This window comes from Podarcis cretensis (genome assembly GCF_951804945.1).
Source record: "Podarcis cretensis genome assembly, chromosome: 14".
Lineage (NCBI taxonomy): Eukaryota > Metazoa > Chordata > Lepidosauria > Squamata > Lacertidae > Podarcis > Podarcis cretensis.
In genome coordinates this window covers 5,919,905-5,932,221 of record NC_137183.1, presented here as the reverse complement: position 1 = coordinate 5,932,221, position 12,317 = coordinate 5,919,905, and the positions used below count along the sequence as shown (strand labels likewise).

At 45.3% G+C, this 12,317-nt stretch overlaps 1 protein-coding gene across 1 annotated transcript in view; it reads right to left on the bottom strand.

Annotated features, from left to right (window-relative positions):
* SLTM (SAFB like transcription modulator) overlaps window positions 1–12,317 on the bottom strand; it is a 39,645-nt gene that overhangs the window by 7,196 nt on the left and 20,132 nt on the right. The window contains exons 9-17 of the mRNA XM_079953207.1: window positions 10,943–11,055; window positions 6,363–6,512; window positions 5,592–5,701; window positions 4,677–4,834; window positions 3,414–3,505; window positions 2,706–2,869; window positions 1,819–1,999; window positions 979–1,103; window positions 679–846 (exon numbers count right to left, since the gene is read on the bottom strand). Of these exons, the coding sequence (XP_079809333.1) occupies window positions 679–846; window positions 979–1,103; window positions 1,819–1,999; window positions 2,706–2,869; window positions 3,414–3,505; window positions 4,677–4,834; window positions 5,592–5,701; window positions 6,363–6,512; window positions 10,943–11,055 (1,261 nt within the window). The remainder of the gene's footprint in view (window positions 1–678; window positions 847–978; window positions 1,104–1,818; window positions 2,000–2,705; window positions 2,870–3,413; window positions 3,506–4,676; window positions 4,835–5,591; window positions 5,702–6,362; window positions 6,513–10,942; window positions 11,056–12,317) is intronic.

The following is a 12,317-nucleotide window of genomic DNA, read 5'->3' as shown; positions in this document are numbered from 1 at the left end:
GTATCCAGCAATGCTGGAAGGCACCAGATTCCCCATCTCTGCTATAGATATTGTTGGACTACACTTCCCATTACTAGTGCAGGGATCAGCAAAGTTTTTGTGGCTTGGCCCGGTTCATGGTCCCGCAGATGCCACTTCCTGCAGCCAATGGGAAGCTGGCTGGTGTTGCAGAAGGCGGTCCCTGCTCTGCTCTGCGCCATGCATGGGAGCCGACCAAGCAGGCGGAGGGGGTACTTGGGCCAGTTAAATGACCCCCATGGGCCGCTTGTGGCCCATGGGCCTTAGGTTGCCAACCCCTGCACAAGTGCAACAAACAGCAACTTCCTAGCTGTAATAATAACTTATTTCTGAGATCAGACTTCAAGAATCAGAATACCCTGTCCTCTCTAACTAAGGGAACACACATTTGAATGGTGTAAACTGTATCCCAGGATGAAAATGATTGTGGGGCACTTAGAATCATAGAGATAGAAGGCTCATCTTCTCTAACCCACTGCAATGCAGGAATCTCAACTAAAGCATCCATGGCAGATGGCTATCTAATCTCTGCTTAGAAACCTCCAATGAAGGAGAGTCCACAACTTCCTGAGGAAGTCTGCTCCACTTGAGGCCACCCTTCCATTACTGAATCATGACAACATCAGAATATACTTTTGTGACCATCATCCCCAAGCATACCTGTCAAAGGAAGTCTGCACTGCGGAACCCTCTGGGTATCGCCCTCTGTCTCGGTGGTCAAAATCACTAAAGCGGTTCTGCTGCCGGCTGTAATCAGACCCATGGCTAAAACGTGCATCTGTGTCCAAGGAAATCTTTTTGCTTTCATTCCAGTAGGGCTCCTCTCTCCTAATGGGGTGGGGAAGAGACACACGGCTGTTAGGACTCCAAGCTGCCGCACACATTTATTTGTTTTGTGCTTTGTCAGGGCCGATGAGACAGAGGAGCAGGCATCCAGCCTGAAAAGGAAAAAAGCACTACCTGTGATCAACATCCCGAGGCCGTTTCAGGGAATTCCTCTTCTCCTGCTCGTAACGAAGCTGCTGCTGCTGGCGCCGAAGCTCTTCTCTTTCGCGAGCAATCCGCTCTGCTTCCTTGCGACGCTCCTAGCCAGGAGAAGAGAAAGAATCTCTAAAGAGCACTGGAAGAAGTTAACCCACTGGGAAGGCCAGAGGACACGGATGGGGAACATCTTTGACCCTCCAGAGGTTGGACTGCAACTCCCATCATCCCTGGCCATTGGCCATGCTGGCAGAGGCTGATGGGAGTTGTAGTACAGCAGCATCTGGAGAACCACCGGTGCCCCATCCCTGCCACAGATCTTCAGCTACAATTGGGGAAGTAGCAGAATTAGCACTGACACTGTACAAGAGCTCAAAGAGATCCAAAGGAGCAGCAAAGTGGATGTGCCTGGTGTTTTGAAAGGGTTTCCACGCAAAGTGCAATGCTGATGTTACCAGCCCTCCTCAGAAACCACATAACCTAACAATCCAAGACTAAAAAGTATTCAGCTGAACTCATCTCTTTCTTCATGGTCCCCACCGGTTCCTCCCATCATGCCATTACTGATGGACCAAGTTGTGCTAATTAAAACTAGGCAGACTTGGCTCAATTTGCATACTTTGTTGCAATGGCAGAAACTGGACCTTAGCACCAAAACGTATCCCAGAAAGTTCAACTATGTAAAGAAGCAGACAAGTTCCTGGGTTCTACGTGACAGAGAAAGCACTTGGCAGGAGTCTCTGTGACCAGGGAACTAACACCCTTCAAAGAAGCTGGACAGACTGCAAGCAACAGAAAATAAAAGCGAGGGAAACCCACCTGCTCAATACGGATACGCTCCCTCTCCAAGCGCTCTCGTTCCATCCGTTCCCTCTCCAGCTTCTGCCGCTCAATTTCCAGCCTCTCCCTCTCCCTCTGCAAACGCTCACGCTCTTCACGCTCACGGAGGAGTCTGACGCGCTCCCTCTCTCTTCTCTCTCGCTCGGCAATTTCTCTTCGCCTGCAAAAAGCGGGAGCTTCAAAGGTGGGGCAGCTGCAGGCAGCCTTTTTAGGCCCAAGGCCAACAAGTGAACAAGGTGTTCCTTTGGGACTTGACTTCCTTCGTTAGTCACACGACTGATGGTTACGGCAACGCTGAAAAGGTTACTGCAGAATACACTTGCCAGGTTCTTGTGCTTTGGCGAGCAAGATGGGCGGAGAACTCTCTACAGACAATGGCAGTAACATCAACCTGCTCTGAGGGATGCTCTGGGGTTTGTTATAATGGGGCATGGGGTTCCTCCAGAGTGTGCAATTTGGGGTGGGGGTAACTGCACTTGGGCAGAAAACCGTTTAGCACTTTGCAGTTTCTCTCTTCTCTCCCACATCATTGTGAGTAATGATTTCTGAAACATCTTGCACTTCATTGGTGTCACCTTTTGTTCTTCTGCTCTTCCACTAGCAACCATCATATTAGGGTGGAGCTACATAGGACTACATGCTTGCCATGAACTCTCCTGTCTAGAACTTGGGAGGACAAAAAGGTTAAGCACCCCTCCTCCCATTCGCCACTTCCATCCTGCGGATCATCCCTGCCTCTCTCAGTGCCAATGAGATGCCTGGAAACAGGAGTCCAACTGCCAGAGTCTAGTTTTGGCTTCAAGGTGTTGTTTTCCCCAAGCACCTGAGAAGCTTGATGGCAACAAAGTGTTGAGCATCCCTCCTACCTTCGTAACTCTACAGCACGGCGAATTCGCTCTAGCCGAACAATGTGCTCCCTCATTCTCTGCTCCTTCATCTTCTCAAAAGGCAGTATGTCCTTTCTGCCCCGGTAGTCTCTGAACTTCATTTTGTCTTGAAGAAAACGCTCTTTGTTCCTTAACATAGGTGGCTGGAGACAAGTGTTTTTATATAAATATGAGAATTAGGGACACTTTTACATGTTTACAGCATGCCAAGAGTCATCTGGCTTCTTGTGGACTATGAAGGGTCCCAATGCCCAAGAGCTCCCTTTCTCTGTAAAATAAAGAACAAACTCCCACTAAGAACAGTTTATGACGGGGTCTTAGGTGAAACGGAAGTTTGCTTACAGAGGCAGCAAGAGAAAGACTGGCTCTAAGAGGGAGTGGGAAGTGCCTCCTACTCCAGACCCCCGTCAAATCTTTCTCCAGAAGAGCCAATTGCATAGGAGGTAGGAGCGATGCTTGCATAGCAATCTTGACTGCAGCATTTAATCAAGACTTTTGCAAGTGAACTTCCAAACTTTGCTGTGAGAGCTGCCTTATAGTTGCCTAGGCTTCAGAAAGAAGTCTAATTGTGGTTAGCTAGTCTCCTTTGTGACACAGCACCCCATCACTCCTCTGTCTCAGATAAAACCAACTCTCACATAAACTGAATTAGGGCCTAAACAGACTAATGTTTTGAGCAATACTTACTTTTTCAAACCGTCCCCTTCTTATTGTCCTGGTGTGAACTTGGTCTCCTTTTGTTTGGTCTAGGACTACCATATGACTTGGACTTTTTACACCTTTGGAAGATAAATTACATGCTTAATTATTCACACAAGAAAAAACACAAAAGCCATTTTGCTAAGTCTGCACATGTTTCAGGAACATGTAAAAAAAAAAAAATTAAAGTTAATTTTTCTGATGTAAAGGCCAACTAATTTGGATTTGGATTTTACAAGAAGCCATGCTAATTGTTCTAGATCCATGTTTCTTAATCAGTGGGCCTTGGAATATTTTCAGGTGGGCCTTGAGGGCCACAGCCTGCCCAACGCCTCTTTATTTGCCTCTCCTGTCTTCCAGTCCTGCCACAGCTTTTTGGCTGGAACAAGGACAGTACCAGCAACTCTTTGCATGCTGAGTAAAAGTGGCCAAGAGACAGAAGTGTTTGGGGTGCAGGGTGGGGAGAGGAGCAGGGAGAAGAGGGAAGAAGGAGCCAGAGGAAGTGTTGAAGGAAATTAGAAAGTGAGAGAAAAGTTTGCTATTAAATAATAGCAAACAAACAAATAAGAATGGAAGAGGGTGTGATAGGGAAGCTGCTATAGAAGAAGTGAAAGTAAAAAATCAGGCAGGAGGGATGAAAGAAACTGGCACTACAGTATGCATGTGGATAAAGTACAAGAGAAAGGGGAATGAGAGAAGAATTTACAGGAGAAGGGTAAAAACACTTTGGAGAGCATGTGAGGGTGGAAAAGAAAAGGCTTTCCCCATTTAGAACTTCTGGATCAGCAAATTCTGCTGAAAGGGGGGGAGGCTAAATCACAATACCTCCAGTGCAAATGTCTGTTCTTAGCTTGAGGAAAGCTGAACCATAGAACTCCTTGCTACAAGGAAAACACTGCGACAAAGAATTTAGCAATTTCCAAAGGCGTGTAAGATTAGAAAGCGACATCAGTAATTTTCAACTGACTGACAAATTCTGCCTTCATATGCCACCATTTTCTGACTGGCGCTGCCCCTGCACCACCATTTTGTGTCAAGTGTGCCTAATACTACTCCACTCTAAAATATTCAAAGTAGGTTTCTTAACATTAAGAGAAACTCTAGGTGATACCAGCTCACTGCCTCAAAAATGTATGACTATACAGCCTAATCCTTTTCAAAGCATTAGCATAAAAAGCAATAGCATAATATAGTAGGGACCCAAGTACATGGTTGAGATTTGTTTGTAAGGAGAGTAGCTGCAATGCATACTTATTCGCTTTTTTTCCTCCGCTGTTTTCATAGGGTCTTGAGCAGGACAACTGGATCCATAGTCACTCTTCTCTTCTTTGCCTTCAGGTTTCTTCCCATCCTTGCTTTCTTTCTTCTCAGATTTGTCGGATTTCTTATCCTCCTTTTTGGAGAGGGTCCTAAAAAAGGTAACAAACAGGGGTGGTATAGAATTCACTTTCTGAGAAACTAAATTTTTGTTTAGTAGTGGGAAGGACTTTGGATAGCCATTAAAGTTACCAAGTTAAATGGATTGAATTTATGAGTTACGGACTGAGTTAGTGAGCAAAGTAAAATTCGCAATAACTTTGTTACTGTATGTTTTATATACAGGCAGTGACAGACGTGTGGGTCCTTTTGGACCTGGAAGAGGGCAGAATGGAAGTGGAACGGGGCAGGATTATGTGTGCCGTTAATGTGGGACCAAGGATTATGTGTGCCGTTAATGTGGAACGGGGCAGGATTATGTGTGCCGTTAATGGGGACCAAGAACACAACCCTTGAGCAAATCGGGGGTTGCCTGTATAACTATAATTTGAAGAAAAAGCAAGTTTCTGGTTCTGATGGATTATTGATAGATGGTTATCAAATTCCTGAATGCACATGGGCAGAAAAGGTTGAAATCTCAAACCAGAGAGGTGACTAAGGAAGTTTTTTAGTAGGTGGGAGTGAGTATCTGGAACATTACACAGCTCCTTGCCCCTTGTCTAGCAAGAGCAGTATTATGCATATCTCCTCAGTCTGCATACTTTATATAGGTTGCCGAATCCAGCTTTTGCTAATGAACCATTTTTTAATTTTTGTTTTAAAAAGAGGGAACACAGGAAGCAGCACTTGGGCTCATGTTTTTTCCAAACAAATTCTGGTTACACAAAAGTTCCAGGATCAGGCTCTTACTTGCTGGCTTTGTCGCTTGAAGTCATCTTCTTTTCTCCAGGATTCCTACCAGAGCCAGATTTCTCATCATTGTCTTTCTTCAGTTCTTTCTTAGAAGGATCACCTTTGACCTGCAATTTATTTTTTAAAAGTAAGTACGTTACACACTGACTGCCAACCAGGACGTGTAGCATAGAGCCATTTCTCAATGGACTAAAATAAACTTTAAAAGGGATGCATTCCTTTCTGCCATCAGTCATCTTGCTCTCGCTTTCTGTTATATATCCAGCCAACTGCTACTCAAGAGTATGAGGCGGAGGAGGAAACAGAAGATCACAGGACAGAACCCTGGAGAAACCATGGATAACAAATTCCAATACAGCTCTTATTTTGATTTTTGGAAGCCCATCCCATACATACATTGGAGTAGGAGAGTCACTTAAGAACTTGCTCCAAATTATTTAACACTGTTATAATTCAGTAGGAGGCCGGCCTAACTGCTAAAGCATTTCCCTTCCCAAATCTACTCCAGATTAACTGTTTGTTGGACTAGATATGAAATGTGCAGCCTGGCTTAGTTTCAGGTTGAGTTCACTTCCAACAGCATCTACTTTAAACCCAGCCCAATTCATCAAGGTTGGAACAGGTCAGCAAGGCCCACTGAGCAGAGTCAAGGAGGTGGCATCTCTCTTCTGAAGGGATAAGTTCTTCCCTCCCAGTTTCTTGAAGAGATGCATCTTCCCCTCCACAGATATTGCCCCTGTCTGTTAAGAGAGCGCATGTCACACCTACTTTCTCAACGGAAATTTGTTGCCCATGCAGCTCTGTACGGTGAAGATGGCTTATACACCTTGCCACTTCTGTGCTCGATGACATGGTCACAATGCCATAGCACTTGGCTCCAGGGCTTCGGGCACTGGTGACCACTTTTGCAGCAAGAACCTGTAAGAAAAAGAAATGGAAACAGTCATGGTTTTAAACTGACATCTTCATCATTTGCTACTCTACATCCAGAGGCAATACCTAAGTATCAGTAAGCAACTAGGTTGCATACATCTCACGCACTGGGACAGCCAGAGAAAAATTCACAGACAACAGTTATGTCATTATGATCTGATGCCACATTAGACCTGGCAATTTGTATGCTTCAACATCAGGTTTGCTGGCCAGGAGAAAAGCAGCTTTTTAGTGTGTGTGTGTGTGTGTGTGTGTGTGTGGATGACACCTGTCTTCTTGCAAAGAAAAACAAGTGAACATTACTGTTGCACCAAGAAAGTGATCAGAATGCATGAATGATACATGCAAGCTTCGGCATGATGCTGGTAGGGGAACAGCCCTGCAGCTTATATGGCAGCTTACGAGCCCATTTTAGGCAGCTTATATGGCAAAAACCACGTCCTCAGTGGCCAAGTGCTTTTCCTCAGATTGAGTTATGACCATTCCCAGACAGGGATACTAAGGTCACAGTGATGTGGGCTTTGGTAACCTCTATTGTAATATGCCCTATGTGGGGCTACCCTTGAGGCTGGCTCAGAAATAGCAGCTAGTGCAGAATGTTGGGTGTGGCTTCTGGTTACACTAGCCCTGCACCAGCTGCATTACACCAGTGGTGAAAGCTCTGCACTGGCTTCCAGTATATTATGGCGCTACATTCAAAGTACAGTAGACAAGCATTTTGCACAGAGGTTCCATTCCCAGCACCATGCATTTATAAGCCCACCCCACCCTTTCTGTGACGTGCTGAGTGACTTTTCGGGTCACTTCTGGGTTCAGCACTGTGCACATGCGCACAATCCCAAGTTTTTTAGACACACCTTAAATTGGTTTATGCCTATACCACTGTTTGTGTGTAAAGTCCTAAAAAGCCTATGACCAGGTTACCTGAAGGACCAAATTGTCCCTTATACACTGCCATCATCTGGAGAAGCAGTTATCCCTTATACACTGCCATCATCTGTCTCACAGTTATCACTTGTTTGTTTTTTGCGAACCAAGACTTTTTTTAAAAAAAGCAAAGTGGCTCCAGGACTTTGGAACACTTCCTACTGAAACCTGAGGATTGTGATATTCTGTTGTCTGCTGAAACTGTCGGTTTTGCCAAGAATTTTTAGAAATTAACTGAATGCAGAACTGGCTATTTGCTCTGTAAATATTGATCTTATGTATTAATTATAATATTGTACAATGCCATGTCTTCTAGATAAATGGTGAGATACACTTTGACAAGTGAGAGATCCTCGTGCATTACTATATTAAAGTGGTCTCTATTTTCACCCCTTTGCTTAACTGCTGTTCTTGTTTACATCAAGATGTACCATCTTTGTTCAAACATACAAACCCATATCCTCTTCCTCCTGTATCTAGTGTTATGATAGCCTGCTATTTTTGGCTGTCATAACCTGAAAAGGCTGGGCATGAATAGTAGTTTATGCCCCTTACTGGAAAGTAGATAGAGAAGAAAAGAGCACTGGCATCTCTCTGTCTCCTTCCCTGAAACTTTAACAAGTTAGCCGGATGCTGGCTCTCAAAATTTACTTTAGCATCAATTGCTGCCACCACTTAAGTGTGGCATCTGCTTTACTTTCAACCATTAGGAGCCAGGCTTGGAACTCCGTTTTTGCTAACCCGGCCTTCCAGTCTCTTCAGTTGAAGGTGAGTGTACATGGAAGAACATGGGACAAACAGTTTTTTAAAAGGGAAGAAAATATGCTTCTTAGCTGGTAACATTCCCTGAGGTAGTATTAAAGTCAGGATGGGGAACTGGTGGGCCTCCAGACAGTGATGGACTCTGAACTAATTTCTGTATTTCTTGAACAAGACAAGCATGCACACTTACCTGTTACTCTGAACAAAATTAAAGATCCACCTGCAACTAGAGACTTTCTACTCCCTGGGGGCGTATTGGAGGCAGCAAGTTGTATCCAATGTTAGTCATACAGCAAGTAGGCTAAATGAAATTAAAGGGCATGACTAACTTGGGTATGTCCATTTCAATAGGTCTACTCTGAGTAGAATTTAACTGGATGCAATCCACTACATCAGTTGCTGGCAAGCATAACTGAGGCGAACACAGTTGCACTCAGATTCTGCTTGCAGGCTTCCCATATAGGCTTTTGGTTGGCCCCTATGTGATGGAAGGTCCCTCAGAGTTCCACCAGAGGGTTGGAGCCTCTTTCTGATTGGCTACAAAGTCAGCTGGCCACAGAGGGGGGAGGAGCAGAATGGGGGGGCACATAAAAGGAGCAGCTTCTGAGGAAGCCTTGAGACAGGGATAGAGAAGGGAAAGAGCTGGAGCGAGACAGGGTTGAGTTTGGTTTGAGGTGGGAGAAAGGGATTAGGAATGGGTTTGTCCAAGAGAGTGGGTTCAAATGTGAGTTTAGCATCTGCTCTGCGGAGAATATCTGTAGCTAGAGGAAGGAGCCTCATATTGAAGAGATGAGGACCGTGTGAGGAGACAGGAGTTGCCTGGAGGGCTGAGTCTGAGCAGGGGAGGGAGAAGCTGTGGGACTACAGACCCCCTGCGTCTCCTTCCCGTCAGGCGAGGAGAGCTCTTCTACCTCAGAAGTGAGAGGGGGTAAATGATGAAACAGGTCACGAAACAGAGCATTAAGCTGTGAAGGAAGCTGTGCTGTGTCCAAAGTATTTACCTGAAACACCTGTCATAACTAAGTAAAGGAACAAGAGAAACTGAGTTACGCATTTCACCACCTATTCTAGAAGCTGGAACATTTACCTGAAGTGCAACGACCAATATTTAGCAACTGAAGTTTAAGAAAAGATGTGCATATACTACTGCGTTTAAGCCTGTGACATCTTTATATTTAGTTTAAGTAAAAGTTAACTTCTTCCTAACCCAGCTTTGTTTCACCAATCTCTTTTTGTAAATAAAACTTTCCTTGTTTGATCAACTCCTGCCTGAGACTCCCTGAAACAAAGTTCCCCTCACACAAGCCCCACACAAGATAGGTAAAGGTAAAGGTACCCCTGCCCGTACGGGCCAGTCTTGACAGACTCTGGGGTTGTGCGCCAATCTCACTTAAGAGGCCAGGGGCCAGCGCTGTCCGGAGACACTTCCGGGTCACGTGGCCAGCATGACATCGCTGCTCTGGCGAGCCAGAGCCGCACACGGAAACGCCGTTTACCTTCCCGCTGGTAAGCGGTCCCTATTTATCTACTTGCACCCGGAGGTGCTTTCGAACTGCTAGGTTGGCAGGAGCAGGGACTGAGCAACGGCAGCTCACCCCATCGCGGGGATTCGAACTGCCGACCTTCTGATTGGCAAGCCCTAGGCTCTGTGGTTTAAGCCACAGCGCCGCCTAATTCAGTTAGGTAAAGGTAAAGGTACCCCTGCCCGTACGGGCCAGTCTTGACAGACTCTGGGGTTGTGCGCCCATCTCACTTAAGAGGCCAGGGGCCAGCGCTGTCCGGAGACACTTCCGGGTCACGTGGCCAGCGTGACATCGCTGCTCTGGCCAGAGCCAGAGCCGCACACGGAAACGCCGTTTACCTTCCCGCTGGTAAGCGGTCCCTATTTATCTACTTGCACCCGGAGGTGCTTTCGAACTGCTAGGTTGGCAGGCGCTGGGACCGAGCAGCGGGAGAGCACCCCGCCGCAGGGATTCGAACCGCCGACCTTTCGATCGGCAAGCCCTAGGCGCTGAGGCTTTAACCCACAGCGCCACCTGCGTCCCTTAATGGAAGAAATTTGTTCGCATACTGTGCGGTGGGCCTGCTACATTTAATTGGGGGCAGTTAGTGGGGTGAGTCCGCTACACCCTGTGAAAACAGGATGCTGGACCATAAGGGCCTTTGGCAGGATCCAACAGATCTCTTATGCTCTCAAGTCCTCTGGTTATATAGCCCACAAGCCTTTGGTGCCTACTACACAGTTTATAACTGTGTAGGGGAACAATTTTAAGTTAAAAGATTTTGGCCCGGCTTCCTGTTCACATGCAAGGACACTACGTAAGATCAGTTTCTTGAAGAGTAAGTGCCAAATACATTCCAGAAGAAAAGACTGATAGCTGGACAAAACAGCATTTCTCTCCAGAAGATGGAAAATTAGGTCTCCACACTCATAGTTTGCACATAATAGGTTATTGTATGAAGTCTAGTCTTAAAGTCTTTATTTTTTTGCTTCTGTCTTGTTCTTTTATATAGAAAAGTAGGTTTTAGCTCAACAGTCAAGGGTCTAGATTCAGTTCTGAGAGATGAATTCTGAGAGATGAGTAATACATTCAAATCTAGGCTATTTTAAGTGAAACTATTGTTTGTTTGTGTTTAAAGCCATACCACTCCCAAGTGTGTGAACACTGTTTGCAACCTCAGTCAATGTCATATTCATTAACTGATACTGTTAAATGGAACCATACCTTCCCATATTTGCCGAAGAGATTTTTCAAGTCAGCGGCTTTTGTGTTAGAAGACAAGCCACTAACCCATAAGTTCTTAGTAGAGCTGCTGCTGCTCCCACTGCTTGCACTTCCTAAAACAAATTTGACAGAACATTTCAGTGTCAATATTAAAAACTAGCATTCAAGTGGTAAAGTGCAGTTTTGGAAGATGACTTCTACCCACAATTTTCTTTTAATAAGCAAACGGTGCACAAAGACACAAAAAATCAGAGAGCAAGAGGGGAGATTTGGAGGGTATGCAATCTGTGCTACCAACTTTACAGCAGCAAAGACACTTACGATGCGCTTTTAAAGATTTTCTAAAGCAAGCACATCCAGAAACCACTCAGATAGCAGGTGACGAGAAAGACCCTTTTCTCACGAGCTCCTAGAGAACTGCCACAGCTCAGATTAGTCAACACTCTACTATTCTATGGTCCCAACAAGCAGACTATTCTAAGATACCTTTGAGAAGACAATGACAGGTATGTGCCTCCATTTTTTAAAAATTACACCTTACAAACTTCATGGTGTTGTTGTTGTTTTAAATACCCATTAGTTAGCATTCTTGCATCAAGTTATGTTGGCTGAGGACATATTGCAAGCAAGGATCTATTACAGGGGTAGGCAACCTAAGGCCTGGGGGCTGGATGTGGTCCAAGTACCTTCTCAATCCGGCCTGTGGGCAGTCCGAGAATCAGCATGTTTTTACATGTGTAGAATGTGTCCTTTTATTTAAAGTGCATCTCTGGGTTATTTGTGGGGCATAGGAATTCATTCATTCCCCCCCCCCCAAAAAAAATATAGTCCGGCCCACCACATGGTCTGAGGGACGGTGGACCGGCCCACAGCTGAAAAGGGTTGCTGACCCCTGATTTTTTAGGTTTGCAGGATAGTCAGCAGACTTGTCAAATATTCCATGCAACTCAGAATGCCACTATATTGCATTTATTTCATGATGGTGCCATTTGTTAGCAAGGGAGGCAGAAAAGGCAGTTTGCAGCCAAGCCTTGCAGTAGTCAGGGGCAAACACACAGGAGCAGTGCAAAGCTGCTTCTATGGACCGGCTGCAGTAACTGCAGGCTCCTCCAAATAGGAATATAAGCAGTTAGCGGCAAATGCCCTCGCCAAGGATAGCCCATGTCTCAGTCCTGCTTACTCCAGAAACCAGGCAGCATCTCCTTCATAATGAAGCTCATGCTTGAAGAATTGGCTCTCTTAGCACAACTGATTTTTTTTTATTGTGCTGTTATTTTGTTTTACTTATTTGAAATTCATTTTTAAAAAGTATAATGATAGGCTGCCCTAAGTATTCCAGGGGAGAAACTAAAGACACTGCCCACTGAAATTGTTC